Here is a 27,063-nt window from a genome sequence, read left to right as displayed (position 1 = left end):
ATGACTCTGTAATTACTGAAGCTGGCATCACACTAAATACATTCTACATTCATGTATTTTAAACACGTCTCCATACATACTACATACTCATTTGCACGTAAGAAATCAGCATGTTATAAACAAAACTGCTTTGGGTCCATGTACATATTTACTAATTTAACTGCTTAATTTTTTTGCTTAAATTTAAGTAATTTGTCATTTAAATAAGTCCACACAAATAATTAAAAACAATACTATGAACACAACACTGTCTACCAAAGCATCTGGGAACTGTGTATGTGTGGAAAGAGCATTCTTGGCACTTTATAACAAAAAGCTGACAGATTCTGAGAAAGCATATATAAAATGAGAACTCTCCCCCAGAATCCAGGAATGTATCTGCCCATAACTACTGATCCCTAAGAAGATTTATAAGCCTAAAATTGGAGGGAGAAATGAAACTCAGATAACAGATGGAAGTTTTTAAATGTCCCACACTTCAACTTTATAAAAGTGCCATGATTAGTAATTTCAAACTGTAGTGGTCCCTTATTTTAATAAGAATTTTACAAGTTTTCATCACTTCTCAATTTGTTACCAGTAACATAATTACCTTGTTCTTTTAATTTAGGGAGCAGCTTGTCTAACACCACCATTTTGCCACTGTTGGTAACTAGATGCATATCTGTTGTATAAGGTGGACCAGGTTCAGCTCCATCAAAGAGATATGGATGATTACAGCATTTCCTCAACTGCATCAGGATGTTCAATAACCTCATTTTGTCCATCTTCCCTGCAGAGTTTAGTATATCTATATCCTTCATTAATATCCGAGTATACCTATTGAGAAGAAAAATATTTTAAAAGGGTTCAATGTGCCCTAACAAATCCCTGTTACTTTCCATACTTAATTTCCTCCCCTACCTCAACCCAAAAATACCTGTAAAGAACCCATCAACTGCTAAGATGTGGTTAGAAGTTTACCATGTATTATAACATCTTTCTCTTTCCTTGTTTTTCTTTATTGCCCCCACTGTTCTAATGTTCACAATTATACTTTGGGCCTCGAGGTCCAAAACAGTATGTCTCCTTGGGATGAATTAAAACAAAGCAGTATACAGGTGCCTGGGTGGCTCAGTGGGTTAAAGCCTCTGCCTTTGGCTCAGGTCATGATCCCAGAGTCCTGGGATCAAGCCCCACATCAGGCTCTCTGTTCTGCAGAGAGCCTGCTTCCTCCTCTCTCTCTGCCTGCCTCTCTGCCTATTTGTGATCTCCGTCTGTCAAATAAATAAATAAAATCTTTAAAAAAACAAAACAAAACAAAACAAAAAGCAGTATAACGTAACATTTTTAAATAATTAAGCAAAACTTAAAATGTCTTATTTTTTATTTTTAAGTAATCCCTACACCCAACAAAGGGCTTGAACTTAAAACCTTAAGATCAAGACCCACATGCTCTACTGACTGAGCCAGCCAGGCACCCCAAAACGTTAAGTTTTAAACATAATTTTAATTTGTAGTCTTTTTCAATGGAAGAGTATTACTATTCAATGTAGCTAGTGTAGCATTTGGGTGAGAACAGGAAGATCTAAGGAGGAAGAATCCTGATAGGATAAGGCATGATGATGAAAATAAAATGCAATCAATGTAATTTAAATATAAATAAAAGTACATGGGGGTAGGGGGAGATATAAGGGCAGTAAAACTATGTATCCCTGTGTGTCTATATATAGACACACACACACATATATATAGACACACATGTGTCCATATATATATAATAATTATATATAGTAAAACTATAGCCACAGGTTAAAGATGGATTGTGAAAAGCCTTGAATGCGTTATCAAGAATGTAAACTTCCTACAGGAAAAGCGTAATCTATCTAAATACCAAAGTTTCAAGACCTTAAATCCTCTGAACAAAATAACTTCAATAATCTAAGCAATATATACATAACTCCAGTAATAAGGCATAAAGTATTATTCAAGGCAGACCTTTCCATACAGTTCTGACAAAAGTTCACCAATATTAACCTAGAAGAGACTTCTCTTCCCTTAACACGCACTCACGACACAGCTCTGTTAACTTAGAGCCATACAACTGCTACCTTATAAAAGCCTTCCAAAAGTTTTAAGGACACTTAGGATGGACCACCATCTAGAGGTCACTTCTTTCCTAGATAATGTGCCCATTTCTTTACATTCTATCCTTTCTATCTTTTCACCAACAACTCCAGCCCCTTGCATATACTTATCAAGGATGGAATTAAATACACTGAAATGCAGTATAACCAGTGAAGAGTAAGTATGGCTATTTATTTCTCTTTTTTGAACACTACACTTATGTTAATATATGCTAAGGTAACAATATCATTTTCTACAGACATTTCACATTGTTGATTCATGATGACCTTCCTATCTATAAAAATATTTAATACTAAGTTAGTGGTTTCTAGCCTTTTGGATTTCATATACCCATAAAACCTTAAGAAAAAAAAAAAAGAAACTTACAATGTTTTCCACATTTTTATTATGCCGTAGAGAGGTATTTAAAAATAGCTATCTTGTATTACCACCATAAATTCACAAAGGGAATCCTGTCTAAAATAAAACATTCACTCAGAATGGAGTCTTTAAAATTAAATATATGCAATAGCTTTATGGTCTAAAAGAAAGCACCTAAATTTTCTCATATCTCTACCATCTCCAACTTCATCATATTAGTCCTAATCCACAATCCAGTATTTATGAACCACCAAGTTAACTGTATGTCTGCATCTGTGCCACCAGTTCCTTTTTAAAAAACCCAAGCAGAGAGGTTTATACATATATCCCTGTTTAATTAAATGCCAACTTTAAACCTTGGAGTCATACACTTCCCATCCTGATTATAAGCTTTAAGTTTTATGACTCTATGATAAACTGCATTAGCAAGTCCTAAATTACATGATCGGAAAGCTATTTTTTTAAGTTTATTTATTTATTTGACAGACAGATCACAAGTAGGCAGAGAGGCAGGCAGAGAGAGAAGGGGAAGCAGGCTCCCCACTGAGCAAAAAGCTCGAAGTGGGGCTCGATCCCAGGACCCTGAGATCATGACCTGAGCCAAAGGCAGAGGCTTAACCCACTGAGCCACCCAGGCGCCCCAGGAAACTCTTAAGGGTGAGTTCAGCAAAGCAAATAGCAATTCCTGGCAGACACAATTAAGGAAAACAATATAAATGTAAGTTGATGAAGAATCAATAGTGATTTTAAAACGTCCAAGAACACATACCATTCCCTTTGCATTTTGCTGAGACCCACATAGATTTTAACTTCCTTCTTTGGAGGCAAACTCTTTTCAACATCAGCTTTAATTCGACGAAGAAGAAATGGACGCAAAACCTTAATGATCAAAAAGAAACAGAAATGATCTTATCTATATTATTTCAGGATCTCAAATTATTTAATACATACACTGAAATTTATCTGTTTTTAGAATTTCACCCTTCCAAATATAACTTATTATTACTGAATTCCTGAAGGGTAATACAAAATCATTGCTTATTCAATACATGTAATGAATATACACTTGATATATTGTTATAAGATACTAGAAGGTTGTTTTTTTTTTTTAAGATTTTATTTATTTATTTGAAAGAGTGGAGGGTGGTCAGAAACAGCAGCAGATTCCCCACTGAGTGGGGAACCTGATGCGGAGTTCAATCCCAGGACTCTAGGATCAGGACCTGAGCTGAAGGCAGCCACTAAACTGACTGAGCCACCCAGGCGCCCCTAAAAACAGTAAGTTTTGATGCTTTCAACATTCACTGTCTTTCTGTTTAAAACTAGCTATCACCCTCCTTTATCTATGGATTCAGTGACCTGCATCAACCAGAGTCTAGAAGCAGATGATCGTCCTCCTAACGTATCGTAAGGTCAATAGCAAACTAACATTACATCATAATACCTACGTCACTGACTTCGCTTCATCTCATTGTGTAGGCATTTTATCATCTCACATAATCATAAGGGGGAGTACAGTACAATAAGGTATGCTGAGAGACCATATTTATATAACTTATGTTATAAAACATTACAATCATTCTATTTTATAATTATTGCTGTTAATCTCTTACCCTGCCTAATTTATAAATTAAACTATCATAGATATGTAAGTATAAGAAAAAAAGTGTATACAGAGTTCGGTATTATCCGTGGTTTCAGGCACCCACTGGCAATCTTGGAATGTTTCACCTGCAGAGAAGGGGCCAGGGGGCTGGGGGGGGGGGGGCACCACTGTGCTTTCATGTAGATTGTCCAACAGTACTTAAAGCTAGGTCCACATTAAAATGTTTTTATGGTTAGTTTTTAAATTTACTACTCTTTTGGTGGGTGGGGGGGGATGAATGAAATTGGTGATGGGGATTAAGGGGTGCACTTGTGATGAGCACAGGGTGATGTATGGAACTGTTCAATCACTGATACAACACTGTATGATAACTATATTGAAATTAATAGATAGAAAACTTAATGAAAATAAGAACAATAAAAACTGTACTACCCTTTTCTTACGGAAGTAGAACAAATCATGACTATACAGTTCAATGAATTTCAATCAAGTAAACACGCCCACATAATCAACTATCACCTAGATAAAACAGAATACTGCAGAAACCCATCTTGGAACCTTCCCAGCCACCATCCGCCCTTAAATTTTAACATCACAGATTAGTTCTATTATTTTTAACTTTACATATATAGAATTATACAACATACACCCATTTTATCTCATTTCTTTTATTCAACATGTTTGTAAAACCTACTCATGTTGTATGTAGTTCATTCTCGTTAAATTTTAGAGTATCTACAAAACTAAAGATTCTCTATTTGTATCTTCCTATGTTTTATTTACACTAGCTTATAAAAATATGATCACAAAGAAATTAAAAACTGGTGAGAAAAACAATCGGCAACACTTCTCTAATGTCCTAAGGAAGCTAGTATGGATAATCTTAGCTGACAGCCAGCATCCACTGCCAGATATGTTACAAAAGACCTTCAGGTCTACTGGCCCTCTTCCAGAATTGTCCAGGTAAATGTAGCTGGATAAATCCAGGTAAAACCAGCAAAGGAACCACCCAGCCAATCCGTACATTCTAGGATTACTAAAAATAGATACTATTAAGGGTTTTTGGTGGGACAGGGAAGTATTTTGCAATAACAGATAACTGATACATTAAGTAAAAATGATCTCATTTCTAAGTATACCTATGCTAATTCTGAATACCCTTTTTTATCATGAGACCACAGGGAGCTTCAAGGGAATTTCAAGGAGACCACAGGGAATTTCAAGACAGATACAGAAAGGTAACTACCAGACCTCTTCTCCCCAATTTGATAATCATTTTCATACTATTGTCTGAACAAAATAAAGGGCGATGCCAGAAGTGGCTGATTCTCTTATGTGGATTGTTTCAGTTTGTTTTACATACATGTACCTATTTAATAAAGCAAAGTCCTCATACATACTCCATACTCTAAATCTAAATTGAATGCTTATGTGCCTAAATGCCACCTAATTTGAAACAAAGATGTCTAAGAGATTATCAGCTTCAAAAATTTAAAATAATAAAATTTCAGTACATGAGAATTTTCAAGTAGGTTATAATTAATTTATACAGAAACCAGTATTTAAACATTCAGGCTTAACTTTTCCCCTGTTCAAAGACCCACTATGAACCAGGCATTGTGCTAGAGATACAAATATCTAAGACCAGTTTCCTGCCTTTGTGTTTACAATGCAGCAGGAAAAAATCTGTAAATTAAACATTTCAATACCCAGTGCAAAGTCCTGTTAGACTGCCTTGATAATTAAAAATGGGATACAAAGAAGCTTCTAAGCTGGATTCATCCAGTATGTTCAGTGGAAAAGGTGACATTACCTATACCTATACCTAGTGTTGGACTAGGTATCAGTGAAGAGCAGGAAAGGGGATACCAGATGTGGCAGAAAGGATCAGCCCAGACAAAGAGACTGAAATTAGTTCAATGTTTACAGAAAATTAATAGGGTCAGAAATTCTAATAAATTACATTGATACAAGAAGTGAAACAGAAGTTAGAGAATGTCAGAAAAGTTAAATCATGGGGGTTAGGGAAGAGACTGACACCCCAGTGGACAACTGCAATGCCCAGCAACATATCTGGTTGTCACAAACAGGACATATTACTGGCATGTAGTGGGTAGAGGTGTCAAGAATGCTGCTAAACAGGAAAACCACCTTCCCTGTGCCCTTCAAAATTATCTAAACCGAAATGTCAAAAGTTAAGAACCTTTGTGTTAGGTCATGAAAAGCCTTATATGCCATGCTTACAAGATCTAGATTTATTCTGCTAGTCAGACTATCATATTCTGGATTCTGTTTGGGAAATTATCTACCAACCAACTTTCACTTGTGAATCTTCATTAAGAAGTAAAAAAAGCTATGTATCACAGCAAGAACTTAGCAACTCTGCTCACAATGCACTACTACCAGTTGCTTATACACAGCTGCAGGATTTAAGAACAAAAGATGGACCGACCCCCTTTAGCCTTTGAGAACCAAATCTCTTAGATTTAGATTACTTTTTCCACTCACTAAGTTAGGATTTCATCCTAGGTTCTAATACTAAAAGCACACTCCACAACCCCCCAGCCCCCTGTATAAGATTAATAATTAAGTAACAGGATTCAAGTAGATCTAATTCTAGTCAGTGTTTTTTTTAACAGAAAAATAATTCACTAATTTAACCCTCTATCATTTTTCCCATTAGAAATATGCTTTAATCTTTTTTTTTTAAGATTTTATTTATATGTCAGAATGACAGAGAGCACAAGCAGGGGGAGCATCAGGCAAAGGGAGGCGGCGGCTCCCCGCTGAGCAAGGAGCCTGATGTGGGACTTGATCCCAGGACCCTGGGATCATGACCCGAGCCAAAGGCAGACACTTAACTGACTGAGCCACTCAGGGGTCCCTGCTTTAAACTTATTCAAAAACACTTACCATATGAAGCCTCTCAACTAGTTTTTGATCCCCAAGGCAATTGTTTGTATCAAACCATGAATCAAAGTCCTGGTTAAAAAAACAAATAAAGATCAGAAATATTAACTACAGGCATTAAACATAAAAACCCTATTTATGTTAAATGTAACAATGAATTCTAGAATTAGTATTTGAGCTGTGAACTTCAAAAATCCTTTGGTTCAATTCTGTATTTTTCATGTGTGATTGTTAACAATTCATTAGAACTACCTTGCGAATTAGATTAAAAACATCACGATGACAAGTTTCATAATGAATAGTTGGAAAGCTGTTCTATAGAATTTGAAAATTAATATTCTTGAAAAATCTTTTTTTAGAAGAGCTGCAAAATTAATATCACTTTAGTTTGTTCTCCAAGGCCACTCAGATTACTCAAACATGAAACTTCCAGGGCAGTGTCAATTTTAATTAAACTTACTAAATTACCAGCATTTCATTACTATTTCGTAGGATCTGAACAAGGATAACTTCCATATTCTCACCTTCTCAGCACATCTGGTTTGTATCTGTGCTTTGTTAGTAAACATAATCTTAGAATTAATTATGTTAACTACAACAAAGCTTTCACAGATCACTAAACAAATTAGAGTGACAATGTAGTAAAAAAAAATCTCTAAAACAAAAACATCAAAATACACAAAAGCAGAACTAAAGTATTTTCCTGAGATTGATTAAATGTCTTCCAAGAACACAAATTTCTCTATTCTTTTACAATGATCCTTAACACAACAACCCAAAATTAACCCTTTTGGAACTTACTGAGCTCTTCAAAAGCCACACACATGCACAGGCTCTTACATCTCTCTCTCTCCACCCATGGAAACAAAGTTCAAAAATGAACTCTGGTTCAGAAAAAAATTGTCATTACCAATAACAGACTTTAATATATGTATTATGTGCTTAGGTATAACCAATAGTTTGAATATCTACTCAACCATTTTTATCAGTGCAAATAATCTATTAAAAGGTAAAGATTAGATTCTATGTTTGTTAGGCCATAAAAAAAAAGATGGCTAGACAGACTTTAGCAAATTTGAAGACCATCCTGGGGAAACACAGGCTATGTGAAGTTCACAACAAAGTCACTTGGGAAATAACTTGAGCAATACCTTAAGGACACAAGCAATCCACGTACAGCTGCTGAAATTCAGGCCAATGTGACTACCTATTTGGTATGTGAATCTATGACATTCCAGAGACAGAAAACAACTGATTCATAAAATGATATTGAAATCAAAAGGCAAAAAAGTAAATTCTCAGGATACATAAAAAACTTGGTACATTACATCAGGATACTTAAAGTAAAAAATTAACAATTATCTCAAGCACTGCTAAAATTAACAATTATCTCAAGCAGTGCTGAAAGGCCAATTTTATTACAAAAATGTATAACATGAAACAAAAACATTAATATTCCAACCAGAAAACAGTAAGACATACTTACATCTGCTGAATTAAAGACATCTGGCAACAAAAAATTAAGAAGTGACCAGAGCTCATGCAAGTTGTTTTGAAGAGGTGTTCCAGTTAATAATAGTCGATTTGTAGTCTTGAATTCCCTCACTATTTCTGACAACTAAAAGAACCAAATTCATCATTAGAATATTCTACACAATGATCAAATTCTAAATGAAGGCACAAATGATTTTTACTTCCAAATACCAAATTACCTTCGATTTTTCATTTTTGATCCTGTGAGCTTCATCTATAACTAAGTACCTCCAATTAAATTTTTTGAAAACAGACTTCTCTTTTATAAGCATTTCATAAGATGTTACACATACATCCCATTCTCCTGGTAATAAAACATCTCTGACAAAAGCAGCCTGTGTAGGTAGCAAGAGAAAAAAATTACATCATGCAGAAACGAACTACACATTAAACGTATTGATGACAAGTAATCTAACACAAAAACGGGGATGGAAAATATTAAAAAGGGATACTCCTCTTTACTATGTAAGCATCTAGAACCAGCTCAAACTAACTTCATTAATCATTTCTAAGTGTCAAAGCCATTTAATAAAAAATAACCGACAAAACTGATCAGTGTACAGTTCAGTAAACTATCTCTTAAATGTCTTCTCTTCATTTCTACCAGGTGCTGAAATTCTCAGGAAACAGGTTTAGAAAGAGAGGGTGGTTTCTGCCATAGAGTGAAAACTCAAAGATGGTTTGCAGTTAAGCATTTTCATTCCTTTCATGTTTACATATCTAATAAAACTTTGTTATTATTACTCTTATTTTACAAGTAAAGAAACTAAAGCAAAAAGTGGTTTAAATTGGGCTCAAAAACATAAAAAGCAACTTAGTTGTTTAAATACACAAAGTTATCTATAAAAGGAGAAAAGCAATGATAGCTAAATAAAAAAACAAAATTATATACATTATTCTTCAATATAGTACACTTTAAAATTTGAACTTTGTATTTTCAATAGTATTATTATTTTCATTATTTCCTTCCAAAAAATGTCATGACCATCATTTTAATTTATTTCAATAAATACCATACCAACTCACCAAAATATTTTAACTGACCCAGTCCATCTTTAAAAATTACGCTATTAATTAGCATGATGCAACATCAATCTAAAAAAAATCTGGCTCCTCAATTTTCCAACCAATTCACACACTCAAAACTTCTTTTAAGAACAAAAATGCTGCTTCTAGAATGAGAATATAGCCTTTGAGTTTATACAACCAATTCCAAAGTAAAAGAAACAAACTATGCACTCGTATGGCATCCTACAGTCTATAACTGCTTTCTCCAGAAGGATTCTTCACCACTAAGACAATATTCATTTGTAAATTACTAATATTTGTGAAGACAGAGTTTATTACTGGACTCCTCTTTTATCCCTCCTCAGCTGTCCCCCCCAAACCTAAATTCAAATTCTTTAATGTCAAAAATGTAACAAAACACGAAAAGCTTACTCTTTGTTCTTTATCTCCTATCAAACAAACAGATCTAAGTGTTGGTACCCATCTCTTGAATTCACTCATCCAGTTGTGTAATGTAGACTTAGGAACCAAAACCATATGAGGACCAGGAATGTTTCTATAGTGTTTCATGTACCCAAGAAGAGAAATTGTTTGAAGAGTCTTTCCTAGGCCCTGAAAGAAGAATCACAAAGCAATGAAAATCAAAACAAAATAGACACCCATATTTGTGTTTCCTCCTGATACATAAAAACATTTAAAAAAACACCTACATGGTTTATGATAGCTAACAAATGGCAAAAACTTGATTATGTTTCAAGTTAAGCTGTGTTATGCTTTTTAATCTTCCAAGTCTACAAAGAGGTACTACTAACCATACCAATAAGGCCCAGAAGTTTGAATTTCCCAAAGTCATGCAGCAGGGCTACAATTAAGACCCATTTCTTTTGACTCCATACTTTTTTCAAGCAACTAAGTATTTTAGCACTTCAGCTATATCAAAATTTGGAACACTGACTACATATCTATTGAATAGTAAACAAAGATAAATATTTTGAGACAGAACTATAATCACTGATGAAAAATCAATTAACCTCCCCTGTCTTTTATAAAAGTGAAGGGAAATGGCCAAAACAGTGTATTATGAGAGTCTACCAAAAGTATGTTTCTCAAAATGTATTTATTACTTTTAAATTTATCACACTTTCATAAATAGTAATTCCTCACAACTGAAGTACAGATTCTGCTTCTGCAACTAAACCAGGTTTGACAGAGGATTAGTTTGCTAACAGTTCTGGATTATAATCAAATCTTAACTTTTATAAATTTCATGGTACAAAATACTTTAAACTACAAAATATGGCCTTCTAAAAAACTACCAAACATACCATTTCATCTGCAAGGATACCATTGATGCCATTCTCATATAAAGAAATGAGCCAATTTAATCCTCGGACCTGATAATCTCTCAGTTTACCCCATTTAACATCTAAGAATAAAAGAAAAAACACAATGCACATTTTAAAGACATAAGAAATACAGAAAGGCAGTCCCCTTCATTTAACTTGGACCTACACAAGGTTTACTCTGACTTTTCTGTCTTCAATTTCCAAGTTATTAGAGGCAACTGCTGTGATCTGGAGCAGGGAAGGAGTGAACGGATAGGGACAATAACCAAGTGGAGGGGCGGGGGAAACCCACAATTATAAAGCATCAGACTACCCACCCCAATCACTCAGTTTCTATGTTACCCATACACCGGTCCTAGAGACTCACCTCTTTATATCCTTTTTTAATGTTATCACAAGTTTCTTTTTAAGACTGTAATTTACTGAGAGACTGAGAGCAGGGCAGAGGGAGAGGGAGTAGACTCGCCGCCACTGAGCAGGAAGCCCAACATGGGGCTTCATCCCAAGACCCTGGGAGAATGACCTGAGCCAAAGGCAAACGCTTAACTGACTGAGCCACCCAGCACCCCACAAGTGGTTCTAAACCAAGTGTTTCCACCTTCCATGATAATCCGAACAGACATTCTCTGGGGATTTAGTCTTCCTCCTAACAAAGGGGAAATAAGACAGGATATATAGAGACTTTTTCCATTACCTTCTCTAAGTTTCTAAGAACTTGGTAGAACTAGAACTTAATTACTTACTTTTCTAAGTTCAACAGGTCCTGTAAAGAGAAACAGTGTCTCTTTTGGGGTTTACTACACACTTCCCACCTCAGAATAATTACTAAGTATATACATCACAATCACCAGAATTTTTTAACATGAAAGCCTGTACCCCATCACCTTTCAAAAAACACTGCTTTAAAATGAAAAGGTAACCAATACTGGGAAAACTAGTTACAATGTAGGAATGTGAGAAAGAGATAATCCAAACAATTCAAACTTCATGCCTCCTTTGTACCATATAACTGGCTTTAGTCTCCAACTTCACGAAGGAAATGGAAACTGGGTATTCCATAACCAAAAAACATCTGAAGATAAATACTTTAAACAGACTGCTGAATTTCTAACCAAGCTGCTGTCTTGCCTGAAATTCAACTTGTTAAGAGTTAAAGTTACAGTTAATTAAACAAGTCAAAACTGTATGTCCTATATTGACCTTTCTAAATTTCTGTTGTTTACAACCACTTCACACAAATCAATTACCAAGTAAGAAAGAGGAAGATCAGGAAAAAAATGCTACGCTGCAGTAAAGACAAATGTGCCGCCAGACTATCAAGAATATACAGAAGTAAAACTCAAAAACCTTGTTACCTAGGTTTTCTTTTGGAAAACCATTAGTAACAAATATTTCAGAAAAAAATTTAAAACAAACTAATACAAAATCTTGACATCAGTTAACAGAAGTCTTCATGAAGTGCTTTTTTTAAACATTATGTTTTTTTAATTGGGCAAATATAAGGCAAAAACTATTACTAGTTTTATATATACATTCAGGCAACAATAAAAACACAAAGGCATTTTATGCCCCCTTTGAAATACAGCACCACTATCATATTAATATACTACCATTTCCATTAAAAAAAATCTGGTTTCAAAATCAATAAATTTCAAAAGATTACTAAAAAGTCCCTTTACAAATTACAGCCAAGACAAATAAAACTTTAACCAAAGGATGTCTCAAAAGGGGATTTTTAAAAAATCAAATAGTTATAAATATGTATACAACATACATGATGGAGAATCTTCAAATCGAGTGCAAACATTGGTTGCTTTAGAGCTTTCTGTTAATAGTTCTTCATCTTCCTCTTGCTCTGTTCTACGATGTCGGTAGCTGTCAAGTTCAAAATGAAATCAACTGATTAGCACTTTAAACTACAGTTACTATTTTAACAAAATAGTCAAGTGGCTGACCAAGGTTCCACAATAATTTTTAAGAGGCATTTAAACTAAGGCTAGAAAAGTGGAACAGTACGAATTATTAGTAAACTTAAACCTGAAACATTTTATACAGCTAAGATATACATACAATTGTTAAAACAGAGTAACACCTGAGGTAACGGAATAATCTCATTTAAAGGAACTACAGTTAGAAAAATCTCATAATCTCTAATTTAAAGTTACCTTTTTAAGTATTTTTGCCAGAAAATAGCTCCAGAAATCACATTTTAAAAACTGAGACTTTTTTTTATTTGAGAGCGAGTGAGTGCAGAGTGTAGGGGCAAAGGGAGAGAGAAGAAAAAAAGCAGACTCCACACTGAGCTCAGAGTCCAATGCAGGGCTCCATCTAAAAACCCTGAGATCACACCTGAACTGAAACCCAAGAATAGGACACTCAAACCCACTGCACCACCTAGGTAACTCTTAAGAACTACAACTTTAAAAAGGATGAGACTGTGCCACTGGAGACAACATGGATGGACCCAGAGGGTATTATGCTAAGTGAAATAAGTCAGAATGAGAATGACAAATATATGACTTCCCTCATATATGAAATGTAAAATAAAAAAGGAATTAACAAAAAAGCAAAATCAGAACTATAAACACAGACAGCTGATGGCTACCCGAGGGAAGAAGGGTGGGGGGGGGGCACTGAGCAAATGGGGAGAGATACAACCCTCCAGTTATGGAATGAGTAAGTCACAGGAATAAAATGCAGAACACAGGAATACAATCAATAATGTTGTAACAGCAACGTAACAGAACAGATGGTAGCTACACTTGTGATGAACACAGCAGAATGTATAAACTTGTAAAATCACACTAAGCTGTACACCTAAAACTAATGTAACACTTCATGTCAACTATACTCAAAAATTTACAAAAAAAAACCTTTCACTATGATAAACATATAGCATAATGTACAGAGCTGTGGAATCACTGTTGTACCCCTGAAACTAATGTAACATTGAGTGTCAACCATACTTCTATTAAGAATGTGTTTTAAAATGAGTAAAAACTACAACTTTCACCAAAAGCTGCAGAACATGCAGAATAAAGAGTGCTCAAGCAATGACTCGTTTTTGCTTGTTTTGTTTTTAAGATTTTATTTGAGAGAGAGAGCATGACCAGGGAAGAGGAGAAGCAGGCTTCCCACAAGCAGGGAGCCCAACGTGGGGCTCCATCCCAGGACCCTGGGATCATGACCTGAGCCGAAAGTAGACGCTTAACTGATTGAGCCATCCAGGCGCCCCAGGAAATCAATTTACAAGCATTCTCGGATATAGTTACCACAGACTTCTTAGGGCAGAATTTATTCCTTCAGGGAGTTTAGGCAGGATACTTTCTTAAGGGGCAGAAAATCCACTCAAGTCAGCTTACAGTTACATAAGAGGGGACGTACTGGTTCATGTTACTGGAAAGTCTAGGAATTCATAGTTTCAGGCATAGCTAGATCCAGGTGCTTAAACATGCTGCCCAGCTCCCCTACCTCAGATGTCCTCTGGAGTGCTCTTCCTACAGAATGACAGGATTGTCATCTTCAAGCAATGACTCTTAAGCCAGAGATTTATCAGAATTACTCAAAGCTTTTTGGAAATGCTCAGATTCTTCCTCCTAAGAGTTGGGACACTCCCCCTTAAAAACTAATTTTCTGCAGTTCTAATATTGCCAAATTTCTTAATCTCTAAAGGGCTCAGGTTAGTAAAAAGTACTTACTCTCCAATTCTAAAGCTTCCAATTTTGTACCTTCGTTACTTTCAACAAATATTTTCATTTAAATTAGAAAAGAGTAAGTCTAACTTATAGCCTGATTTCTACCAGAGCTACTTGCTTGATGGAAGAGGATAATCAAGTCTTCTCAAAAAAAGCATTCCTCAGAAACTCAAACCAAGACAGTAAATAAATGCAAGAATATTCCTGCTTGTTTTATATGCTTCAAATTAGAATGTCTTAGTATGTTATTTCTCATACTTCTCTACATTCTAACCATATGAAACTTAGTATAAAGATGACCCTCAATTCTAATTTATTCTCCCCAAACTAGGAAAGAACTTTAAAAAATTTTTTAAGTAAAATCTCACAGTCTATTATCAAGATAGTATTATGGTTATAAAACTGAAGATAAAGGCTGGAGTGAGCTTATTGTTTCAAACTGAGGGTTCACTGAATGATAGAAGGAACAGAAAAACATATAGTTCTTATACTTAAGGACAGTACTTTGCATAAGCTAACTTTCCACTTCAGATGGCTTGAAGGATAGAGAAAAAAATCTGTTAACCAAGACTCCTTTTTCCCCAGTAACACCAGTAAGAACAAGCTGAACCATTTATTATATATTTACTACAGAATACCTTTATCTTATATAATCTTAAGGCTGTTTCTCTTCATGGAATCCTATTAACTACCTGTATCATAAAAATATCCACTACAGTACTTGGCATTTCTAGAGCAGGAGACCAAATGCCATTTAAATAGCTGCAAGGGGAGCCCGGTGGCTCAGGTGACTCGATTTGTTTCAGGTCATGATCTCGGGGTCTTGAGATAGAGCCTCGCATCCAGTTCCCTACTGGGCATGGAACCTGATTGAGATTCTCTCTCTCTCCCTCCCTCTGTCCCTCCCCCTGCACTTCCACTCTCTCTCAAAAAAATTTTTTTTAATTTTTAAGTAAAAAGTAAAAATATAAATAAATAGCACCAAACTTCTCAAGTCTGAACAATTTAAATACATCTGAAGTGCAAGTGTCCCTTTTAGAAATTCTCTAAGTATTAAAACAAAAGCACTCTGGTTATACACAATGGATAAGGCGTAAAATATTTTATATGAGTGGAATACCCCATATAAGATTAAGGTATTATGGGATGCCTGAGTAGCTCAGTCAGTTAAATATCTGCCTTCAGCTCCGGTCAGGACCCCAGGGTCCTGGGATAGAGTCCACATGGGGCTCCCTGCTCAGCAGGGAGTCTGCTTCTCCCTCTGCCTGACACTCCCCATTTGTGCTCTCTCTGACAAGTAAATAAAATCTTAAAAAAAAAAAAAGATTAAGGTATGCTCATGCTTTCTGATGAAAATCCCTTCAGGGTACAGCTCATGCTTCTGTGTTTCCGTAAACTGTATAGTAAATTTAACATTGAGAGCAGTTTGTAATAACCTCTTTTAGATAATCTAGTGGATTTAATTACTGATTATTTTCCATTTTTCACTTTGGGAATTACATGGTCATTCCAGGGAATTGAAATTACCCTACAGCTTTTAATATCAAATCTTTCAGTTATAACTAAACATCTTAATTACCCAACCAGCACAAAAATTCCAAAAAAGTATTTATAAACTGAACATGTAAGAGTTATTTTATATGTTTTAAACAACCACCTAAGGGCAGCATACAACTTGACACTTCAATTTGTAGGACAATTAAGTAATAAAAATTTTAGGGACGCCTGGGTGGCTCAGTCGTTAAGCAGCTGCCTTCGGCTCAGGTCATGATCCCAGGGCCCTGGGATCGAGCCCCGTGTTGGGCTCCCTGCTGGGCTGGAAGCCTGCTTCTCCTTCTCCCACTCCCCCTGCTTGTGTTCCTTCCCTCACTGTGTCTCTCTCTGTCAAAAAACAAAATCTTTTAAAAAAATTTTAAACAAACTGCCATGGCATAAATCATTACAACATTCCATACACAAGCAGACTTCAGATAAAAGCAATCCCCTTGATGCATGTATGTGGTTTATGCCTACAGCATACCCCAAATCAGACCCGAAGTCAAGCCTGGATTATGCTGATTACTTCTGTGTGATATTAAACAGGCTGCTTCACCTCTACATTTGTTTCCTCTCCAAGGAATAGATAACACCTGAATTCCATAAACAGGATAATGCCATAAAAGCTAAAGCATTACACATTATTCTTATTTATACATGTATGGCTACAACCTGTTAAGCCAACTGGGGCCAAATAAGTAACACCCCTAAAACGATTTTTTTTTAATTAAATTTTTTATTTATTTTCAGCGTAACAGTATTCATTGTTTTTTCACCACACCCAGTGCTCCATGCAATCTGTGCCCTCCCTAATACCCACCACCTGGTTCCCCCACCCTCCCACCCCCGCCCCTTCAAAACCCTCAGGTTGTTTTTCAGAGTCCATAGTCTCTCATGGTTCACCTCCCCTTCCAATTTCCCTTAACTCCCTTCTCCTCTCCATCTACCCTTGTCCTCTATATTATTTGTTATGCTCCACCAATAAGTGAAACCATATGATACTTGACTTTCTCCGTTTGACTTATTTTAAAACGATTTTTCTTAAGATTTTATTTATTTATTTGACAGAGATCACAAGTAGGCAGAGAAGCAGGCAGAGAGAGAGGAAGGGAAGCAGGCTCCCTGCTGAGCAGAGAGCCCGATGCGGGGCTCAGTCTAGAATCTTGGGATCATGACCTGAGCCAAAGGCAGATGCTTTAACCCACTGAGCCACCCAGGTGCCCCTAAAACGATTTTTTTAATGAAGTGATTTTATGCCTCTAATGAAGATTATCAAAAATAAATGTTCCAACTATGAAGTATGAACTATTACTCACTCGCCAACCGATAACAAGTTTTGTTTTTCATCCTTTTTTATTCGTGGGCGCCCTGGTTTCATCTTCAAAGGTGAGGTTGGAGTCTTCTGAGCAGCAGGCTGGATGAAATGTGCAAACAGCTCTGTCTGCTTTAATAAATATTCAAATCTATTTGCTCGGTCAGTTTGCTGCAAAAAAGTTTTAAGACATGTTTTATCAGAGTATTAATACAACTTCAGAAATCAAAGTTTCAACATGCCTCTATACAATGAACTCAGCAATAAAAAGAAACAAATTACTGAGACATGCAACAACACAGATCACTTGCAAAAGCATTATACAAAAACAACACCACAGCATCATACTAAGTTAAAGAAGCCAGAGAAAGACTACATACTATGATTCCACTTACACAAAATTATAGCTAGTGATAGAAAGCAGATCTGAAGTGTCAAGGGGATAAAAACAAGAGCAAACTTTTTAGGGAATAACAGAACTGTTCTACATCATGACTGTAAGGTGGCTGACGGCACGAATCTGCCAAAACTCACTGATTTAAACTTGTAACTGTCATATGTCAATTATACATCAATATAGTGGGCTGTAAAATATCAAAAAATTAAGACATTGTTCAATACAAGTGAAGTTATTCAGAAATGGGGAAATTGCACTGATCATTTATCAGTTCAGCTGTGCCAAATATTAAAAAGGTATCAGGTTAAAAAACATTTATTAAGGGGTTCCTGGATGGCTCAGTGGTACAGCACATGACTCTCAATCTCAGAGCTGTGGAGTTCAAGATCCACATCAGGCACTGGGCTTACTTAAAAGGGTGGGGGTGCCACCTGGGTGGCTCAGTTGGTTAAGCAAATGCCTTCGGCTCAGGTCATGATCTCGGGGTCCTGGGACTGAGCCCCACATCAGAGTCTGCTTCTACCCCTCCCTCCCCTCGTGTTTTCTCTAATAATAAAATCTTTAAAAAAATCTATTAAGTTCATGAAATATTCATTAACCCAATGCAGTTAATACTATTCCTTCCTTTCACGTCTAACATCTGCCACTTTGAAATGTTCCCTATTATCGCACTAAAAGAATGGAATATGAATCAAAAAAAACTTAAGATCCTTGAAATCAACATGCTTCTCCATGATAATTTCCTGAAGACATGCTTCAGTTTTTTGTTTTTGAAGATTACAAACTTTTTTAAAGTACTAAGATACCTATGTATATTTTGCAATATTTCATTTCTTAATGCATATATAATAAAAAAGCCAAGAACATACAACTATATTAGATAGTTGTATTGATATTGGAAATGAAAAACTCTATTCAATTATTATAATTATGTTTGGAATCAAAATAAATAAGCTCTATAAATTAACTCAGACAGGTCAGAGCTAGACATTTTAAGGCAAAACCTATTCTGCAGTATCAAAACTCACTAAGTATTCTTCATTTCTTTCAAAAGTTTTCAATAAATATCTTCTTAAATAGCTGTTTAACTCAACAACTACTTTTGTGTACCTACCAGAAAAGGCACATTTTTTCTATTATAGTCCAATATCAAAAATAAACCTTAGGGATTATTTGAGATTGTGTCAAAGGTAATAAATGCTCAGAATATAAAGCAGGGTAAAAGGAACTGGAATGGCACTAAAATTTTAATAGGGATGACCAGGAAAATCCCAAGACATGATGTTTCAACAGAGATGGGGTGCCCCCGGCTCCCATTATTAGATCTTATCACGTCTCTAATTTTCAAAAACCTTTAATGGCTCTTGATGTTCTAGGATTTTCAAACTGCACTTCATGACCCATCAGAACAAAATATCCAAGACCTTCTACATGATCAAGTTTTGAACTACTGCCTTAAGGAATTAAGTATAATTTCTACCACAGTTCTACGCAACTGTCAATGATTTCAAAATTCTCACAAATGGTTCGTCCAAGTGGTAGTGGGATTATAAACTAGTTGCAAAGAACCAAGGAGTTCAGAACATTTAAAGAATAAGCTTTCAGTAGAATTGTGGCAAAGGGTGAAGGAAAAACAGGCAAAGGCAGGTTTAGAATAAGAATATTAAAATAAAAATGATCTGAGATCTTAAAGAGAAAGGAGAAAACTAACAGATCCTTAAAAAGTAGAAACAACAGAATAAGATTAGGAACCTGAAGGACATAAATCATAAAATCAAATGAAAGATTAAAATCAATAGCTTAAAACCAGCTTCTTTCTCTGAGACAGGAGAAAATGACACAGGCCAGGTATAAGCCGTACATATTCGGAAATAGGAAATAAACTGAAGATAGGCCTATAATTATTTGTGGAAGAAGCCTGAAAATAAGGGTGGCAGAAATGGAATAACAAGTTTATCCAGAGCAGTAACGTTTTTTTAAATAGCTAAATGGATTGTTGCAAAATATATACTGAAAGCCTGAAAGAGTATAAAAACCATAATTTATTCTGGTACCGATCAGCACTATTATTTAGTTTTCTCAAGAAGTACTCAGCATCCTTGGTTTAAGAATGAAGAGTGGATACTGAGACTTACCTATGGTTTGAAACTAGCAGATGATAGGGGAACTTGCTTAAAAGAAAAGTAATCAAGATCATGACTGGTGAAAAAGGAAATAACTAGGAAACTGAAAAACTTGGAAGAGATATATGAAGAGATTTGGAAGAGGCCAGATCATTAAAAAGGAAACAAATACAGAAGCCAACAAAATAACCCATGCAATTAAAGAATACTGAGTAGGGCAATGGCGGGGAAAAAAGGAAGTATTTATGAGGTTGAACTTGCAAGACAACTAATATTATGAAGTACCATTATGGACAGCTTAGGTATATATTAACATTGACTGAGATAACACTAAGTACATATGTGAAGTAGAGAAAATAAATTCAATTTTGGATATTCCTAAGAAATACCAAAAGGACTTAAATGTCCAACAAACAAATGTTAATAATACAATGGCTGGAAGCATCTGGGCTAGAGATAAATACTGAGAAGGCTTCAGTTTAAAGAAAACCAATGACAGAGTCACCTGGCTGGTTCAGCCAGTGGAGCATACGACTCTTGATCTTGGGGTTGAATCTGAGACCCATGTTACTTAAATATAAAATCTTAAAAAAAAAAAAAAAAAGGAAAAAGAAAGCCAATGACAAGGATTGAACTGTCTGAGAAGAAATGTTTAGGATATGATGATGGAGAACAAAGGAACAGTCAAGTAAATAAGGTACCATCAAGGAAAAAAAGATCTCTCAAGGAAAGTGAAAATTCTGAGGAGTGGTCAACAATATCAGACACAAGTGAGATGAACAATGAAAGTAAAATTAAGCTATAAATTGGAAATTAGATCCACTAATACAGTGTTAACAACAGAACATAAATTATGAAGGGTATGAGGAAATGATGGGAAAAGTGGAGCTGGCAAATACATCTTTTTCTTAAGTAAGTCTGAGAGCAAAGAAAAGATATAGGACAATTACAGATATACACATATATAAAATATAACAGAAATTCTATATAATGTCATTTAATGAAATCTTGCCATTTACAAAATGGATGGTATCTAGAAAGTGTAATGCTAAGTGAAATAAATCCGTCAGAGAAAGACAAACACCCTATGATTTCACTTGTATGTGAATTTAAGAAACAAGAGAAAAAAACAGACTCTTAAATATACAGAACTGGTGGTTACCAGAGGGAGTGAAACAGGTGATAAGAACTAAGTAATGTACAGAATTAGTGAGTAACTGTATTGTACACCTGAAGCCAATATAACACTATACAGTAATTACACTGGAATTAAAATAAAAAATAAAAATAGTGACATTTATATTTTACATATTACTATGTTTACCAGGCACATTACATATGCATATACATATCATGTGTTCAAAAATGCATATATTTTTAGGATTTTCAAACTATGTAAGAGATTCAAAAATATCTACTGATCTTGAAGGGAAGATCAAAGGTTGAAGAGCAAGCAAGTTTCAAAAAATACTGGATAAAATATATTACATATCAGACATTGATCTAGATAAAGATAGATAAAGACACTTTTTACTCTTAAAGAGCACACCAGTTATATTGCATAGTGATATTATTAACATGTTATTTTAACTCTTTAAGATTTCAGTACAATTAAATGAGTTTAATGCACATAAAGCACTCAGAACAGAGCCTAGTACATAGTAAGCATTTGCTATTAGCCATTATGATTACTGAATCTGAATTTAAGTTTAAAACTCTTCGTAGGTTAAGTCATGCTAAAAAAAAGTTTCCTAAGGAATGAAATGTGAGCTGGGTCTTTGAGGATTTAAGTATAACACCATCATGCGCTTTTTTTTAAAAGATCTCACCCATACTGTAAAAAAGCTGTGGGCAAGGAGCATATATTATCGTCTTTGTACCCAGTGGAATAGAAGGACAGAGGCAGAATACAACTTGAATAACTACCTCTGTGGTCTTTTACTTTCCACACTCCCTGACACTAAATCTTAAAATAAAGGGGAGTAACATAACCGATACATTTATATAATACTATTATGTATGTTCATGTACTATTTCTCTATTTGCTTTATTTACATAGGCAAGTGACAAAATTTATAGTATCCCATGTTACACATATTTCCGTTGGATATCTGTGACTCAACTATAAAAATTAAATGCAGAAGTTTGGTCCATTCAATCACCTAAATAAAAGTTATTACAGACCCTATTTATATACCTAGAGCATACCATTTTTTCTTCATAGGTAGGATCTGGTTCTTGAATTTCTTTTTGCTTTCCAGGAGATGCGTCATCAAATACTTCCTGGTAGGAGGGAAAAATCATGGATTGTTCTTCAAAAATAGTTAACACACCATTATTAAACTAGTTTCTGCTCAAAACACATTCTAAGTAATACATTTCTATCCCAAACTTGCTAGATACTTAAATGGCTATAATCTAATTTGACAGAGTATTTGGATAAAACTAAATGCCATAACAACCTATTTAACCCAAATATATAAACTGCATGGCTTTGGCCAAGAGTAAAACACAAGACTATTATCTACATCATCCTAGAATAGAATAACTTTCAACAAATCTGTTTCTTTTTCTATTCAATAAATATTATGAAACCAAATTAAACAGTATATAATGTGAACAAATGTTTCCGTTTAATCATAAAACTTCAGTATCTGCTGTGCTTCTACATAAATATACACCTAGAAATTACCATCATTAGTCACCCTGATTTCCATCTTCTGGAATAATACAAAAAATTTATCATGCATCCTAAATCTAGTACTTCTTAACTACAAATTAGTAACAAATATCCTTTCTTGCAAATTTATTCACTCTGACGTTCAAAATGCCACAAACAAAAACAGCAACAACTACTCTGCTAATTTCTACTCATCTGTCAAAAAAACAACTAAAGGGGCGCCTGGGTGGCTCGGTGGGTTAAGCCTCTGCCTTCAGCTCAGGTCATGATCCCGGGGTCCTGGGATCGAGCCCCACATCGGGCTCTCCACTTAGCGGGAACCTGCTTCCCCCTCTCTCTCTGCCTTCCTCTCTGCCTACCTGTGATCTCTATCAAATAAATAAATAAAATCTAAAAAAAAAAAAAAAAAACTAAAGAACAGTTGTTAATAGTATAATTTTCATTAACAATGTACAAATCCGTGCTTGGGCAATATGTACTATTATAAAGTTATCTGTGATTTAAAAATTGGGGGACTGGAGTTGGTACAGTACCAGAACTGAGAGGTCAAATTACCTAAATTCTAATTTAACTTCATTGCTGAGATCTTTAGGCACCTGTGTTACCTTCAAGCTCATCGCAAATCTCTGGCGTTCACAGACAAAGCCACCTACTAGCCTACTTCACAAAATGGTACCAGATATCATAAAAGGTCAAAATATGCCATAATAAACAACAGTAGTCATTATTTCTTTCATAGTTTAAAAAAAAAAAAAAGGATTTAGACTCCAGGACAGAGGTCCTATGATTATCTGGTATACAGTGTGCCTATCTATCAGTCTACTCCACTGGCATATAGTCACCTACTAGTCTAATCAACAGTGAAAGACAAAAATTCAGGTTCCATCCACGTTGCTAAAAAAGTCATAATAAACAAAAAATGAAATTACTCCCTTATCAGTACCAAGCAAAAATGAAAAATTAACCGAACACACAGGAAAGCTAGCTAGTATCTCTGGGACGGTGCGCCCTGTCAGAAACAATTTGTGAATGCAGCTTTCATTTATTTTCTAATTTTCAAAATACCCAACTTAAATTCTACTTTCAAACAAGAAAATGAAAATTTAGCTGAACACATAGGAAAACTAACTAATATCTCTGGGAAGGTCTGTCCTGTCAGAAACAATTTGCGAATGCAAGCTTTCATTTATTTTCTAATTTTCAAAATACCTAACTCAAATTCAACTTTCAAACAAGAAAAATGCATTTAAGATTGCCAGATATATTACATATACACTCTTAAACCTAGTATTTATCAGTGAACTTCAATGATTTCCCAATTCAGTTACGAAAAAAGACTAAATGTACATTTACCTTAAAAATTTTTTTAAATCAACTATAACATGAAGAAAAAACAAAACTAAAACTGGTCAGTGAAGAAACTGATAAAAAATGAAATTACTCATGTTCCTATACCAAAAAGGAATAACTAAGTCATTCTTCAAGAAATAAAATTGTCAAAGATCCTTCTTCTAAGTATATGACACAGTAGAAATGTGGGAAATGGGTCAGTTTCAGAGACAGACCTGGGTCCTATCACAGATTCTACTTACCAAAAGACTCAATTTCTTCATCTGGCAAATAAATATGGCCTGGACTTCATTTGGTACTCGTTATTACATCAACATCCATACTTAAACTTTAATTCCACTTATATTTAAAAATAGCAACTGAAAGCCAGCTTAGGCTTTACTCGTTGATATTTAAATAACATCTCTACTGAGACAGTGGTTATTATTCCAAAATTTGAATGACAGACCCTTTTAAGAAGCTGATAAAAACTATGGACAGCATTTTGCAGAGAATTGTCCATTTACACATAACTGCTTTCGGTGCCAAAGATTTTCAAACCCCCTTAAACCAGGAAGCAGGAATCCAAGTTAAACAGCCCTGGTAATCCAAAAGAACCACTTAAAACTTTAAGAAAAATAGGCAACAGTAGAGAAGAATGTGAAACAAAAATCAGCACTGTTAAGTGTAACAGTACAGAATATCAATGTCCTATTGCACTAAAACCTACCATCACCAAAAAATTCTCTTATAAACTATTAGCATAATGTTAGGTCACGCTAGGTTAGACCTCTGGTGCCCAAGTAAAAGTTTGGTGCGACAAACGCTTCAATGTTAAACTGCACTTCCATTTACTTATTGTGTTAATTCTGCATCAGGGATCCTTTTTTAGAGCAGTTATTACCTTCACCCCTTCTAGCTAAGGATGGAAAAATCCCAGAAGTCTTTGGGCTGCGACTATAAAATATCTCAAAACAGATCGAAGGCCAAGAATAAAATTTGGAAGGAGCAAGCAATCACTTTGTTCCCAGACCTCGCAAAGTCTTGGAGCACACCCAAGAGACCCGTCTGGCAGCTCCCCAAACTTTCCACCCCCGCATCACTGTCACCATCCTCTGGCCAACCCCAGCCCTTGAAGGCAGGCTCGGCAAACGAGCAGTACCAATTTTCAAAAAAAAAAAAAAAAAAAAAAGGCCAAGGCCCAAAAAGAGGAATTGCGCTAGACTGAAAGCCAACCCCTCCAGACTCACTAATTCATCCATTCACTCATCCATCCCCCTACCCAAATTAGATGGGAGCCCAAGACAAGACAGCTGCTGCTGCGTTGGTCGCTTTCCTCCCTAAGGAACAGTGCCTGGGAGGAGCCTCCTCTCCCTTCACAGGAGCAGCTGCGCCCCGCTTATCCCCACTGCGCATTCGGCCATCCAGCTCTAGCCATTGTTTCTGCCCAGAACAGATACCGCCCCCGCAAGGACCGGGATGAAGAAAAGGAGGCCTGAGTCCTCCGACGCGCAGCTTTTAAATGCCCTCCCCACCCCGCGCATCCTCCCCTCCCTACTAAGGGGCATCTCCTTCTCGCTTCCCGCAAGTTTAGTGGAAACTAAAAGCTAGAATCAGAGATGGGTGAGGGAATTATGGGACTCTACCAGACACACACACACACACACACAAAACCGGGCAGGTCCCGCTCGGCCTCAGTAATCAATAACATCTGTTTAATAATAGCGCTGGAAGATTTGGCAAGATTCGCCGAAGAGACAAATAATGTAAATGTGAAGTGCCAGAAATCCATGGGAGTCGGCGTGGGTAGGGATAAGCACAAGGGCGCAAGAGTGAATCATTCCGGATTAACAGTCTGAGGCCGCGTTTGGATGCTGGAGGGGTAGAGTACGGCTCCGCGTCTGAGCACTAAAATCCGGGCGAGGGAACCAGCTCCTCCTCCCCACTGCGCCCTCTCCGCGCGCCATAAGCCACCCTCACCTCCATCTCGGAGTCCGCGGGGCCGGAGCCAGCCGCAGAGGAAGCCGCCTGGGCCGCGACGCCCTCCGGGCCGCCTTTGTTGCTGCTGTTGCTCACGCTGCTGGCGGCCGAGGCTGCGGGCTTGGAAGGCGCGCTCTCGGGAGGCGGGGGTGGCGGAGGCTCGGCCGCGGACGACATGATGTTCCGTCTGCGTCACCCGCTGCTGCCTGAGGCCCGGCTCGGCAGAGATGAGGAGGCCTAGGCCTCGGTGGTTACGTCGCCACGAGCTGACGGAGGAGCGAGAGGACCACCCGAATGGCCCCCTGCGCAGTGGCTCCGCTACGAGCCTAAGCCGGGCCCAGCAGCCTCCCCCTTTCGTCAGCCTCCTCTTCCGCCGGGCTCGGGATTCGACCGGCGCTTACCTCACGGCGGGAATCACGTCGACGAGAGTGGGCGGGGCCACCTGGGTCACTGAGGTCAGGGAAGGCGGGTTGATTTACGGGAGGGCGGAGAGTTGGAGTTAGGGGAAAGGAAAGCGAAAGAGAGACCGACGCCGGGAACCAGCTTCGCCGCCTCCTTTTCTTCCTCTGGGAGAAATCACCTATCTCGCCAGCATCCAGGACAACCACCTACGCCACCGACTTTCAACCCTCGCGAGATTAATAGTTGGCTAATTGACTGGGTTCTGGTGCGCTTGCGCGTTCTCCTCGCCTCGCCCTTGGCCACGCCCCCCAGGTCCCCAGCGGGCTCTGGGGCGAGGAGTGGGCGGGGCCTCAGGGGAGTGCTTGGAGACGTAGGTTTGTGCGTCCGCTCTCAGGCGTGACGCGACCGCGGTTCCTAACGGCTGTGGTTGTCGGTCCTGTCTTCTGGGCCCGGAGGGGGTCGGTGGCATCACCTGAAAACTCGCCCAGGTTTTGCGCCGTCTACCGAAATATGGAGGCCTATGCTGACCTTAACACTTTACCGCCTCCGCTTATAGGGGTGATGCCATTAAGCTTTGACGTTATGGTTAGCCCAAGTGACGTCTTTTTTTGGTCGTTTCAGGACAAGTTTCCGTTAGTGTGATTTTTTTTTTCTTTTGTCTTCCCATGTTAGCTGTATTAGTCGTTTCTAAATTTTTCTACTTCTGTATTTCCTCCAGA

At 36.8% G+C, this 27,063-nt stretch overlaps 1 protein-coding gene across 1 annotated transcript in view; it reads right to left on the bottom strand.

The window, feature by feature from the left end:
- SMARCA5 (SNF2 related chromatin remodeling ATPase 5) overlaps positions 1-26,560 on the bottom strand; it is a 40,913-nt gene extending 14,353 nt beyond the window's left edge. The window contains exons 1-12 of the mRNA XM_080796539.1: positions 26,344-26,560; positions 25,943-26,208; positions 22,162-22,236; positions 17,438-17,604; positions 12,665-12,765; positions 10,870-10,970; positions 9,977-10,156; positions 8,716-8,871; positions 8,490-8,621; positions 7,007-7,075; positions 3,257-3,366; positions 593-819 (exon numbers count right to left, since the gene is read on the bottom strand). Of these exons, the coding sequence (XP_080652665.1) occupies positions 593-819; positions 3,257-3,366; positions 7,007-7,075; positions 8,490-8,621; positions 8,716-8,871; positions 9,977-10,156; positions 10,870-10,970; positions 12,665-12,765; positions 17,438-17,604; positions 22,162-22,236; positions 25,943-26,119 (1,495 nt within the window). The 5' untranslated portion in view covers positions 26,120-26,208; positions 26,344-26,560. The remainder of the gene's footprint in view (positions 1-592; positions 820-3,256; positions 3,367-7,006; positions 7,076-8,489; positions 8,622-8,715; positions 8,872-9,976; positions 10,157-10,869; positions 10,971-12,664; positions 12,766-17,437; positions 17,605-22,161; positions 22,237-25,942; positions 26,209-26,343) is intronic.
- Positions 26,561-27,063: the final 503 nt, after the last annotated feature.

This window comes from Martes martes (genome assembly GCF_963455335.1).
Source record: "Martes martes genome assembly, chromosome: 2".
Taxonomy (NCBI): Eukaryota; Metazoa; Chordata; class Mammalia; order Carnivora; family Mustelidae; genus Martes; species Martes martes.
The sequence above is the reverse complement of the archived record's forward strand: the minus strand, read 5'-3'. Positions and strand labels throughout refer to the sequence as shown.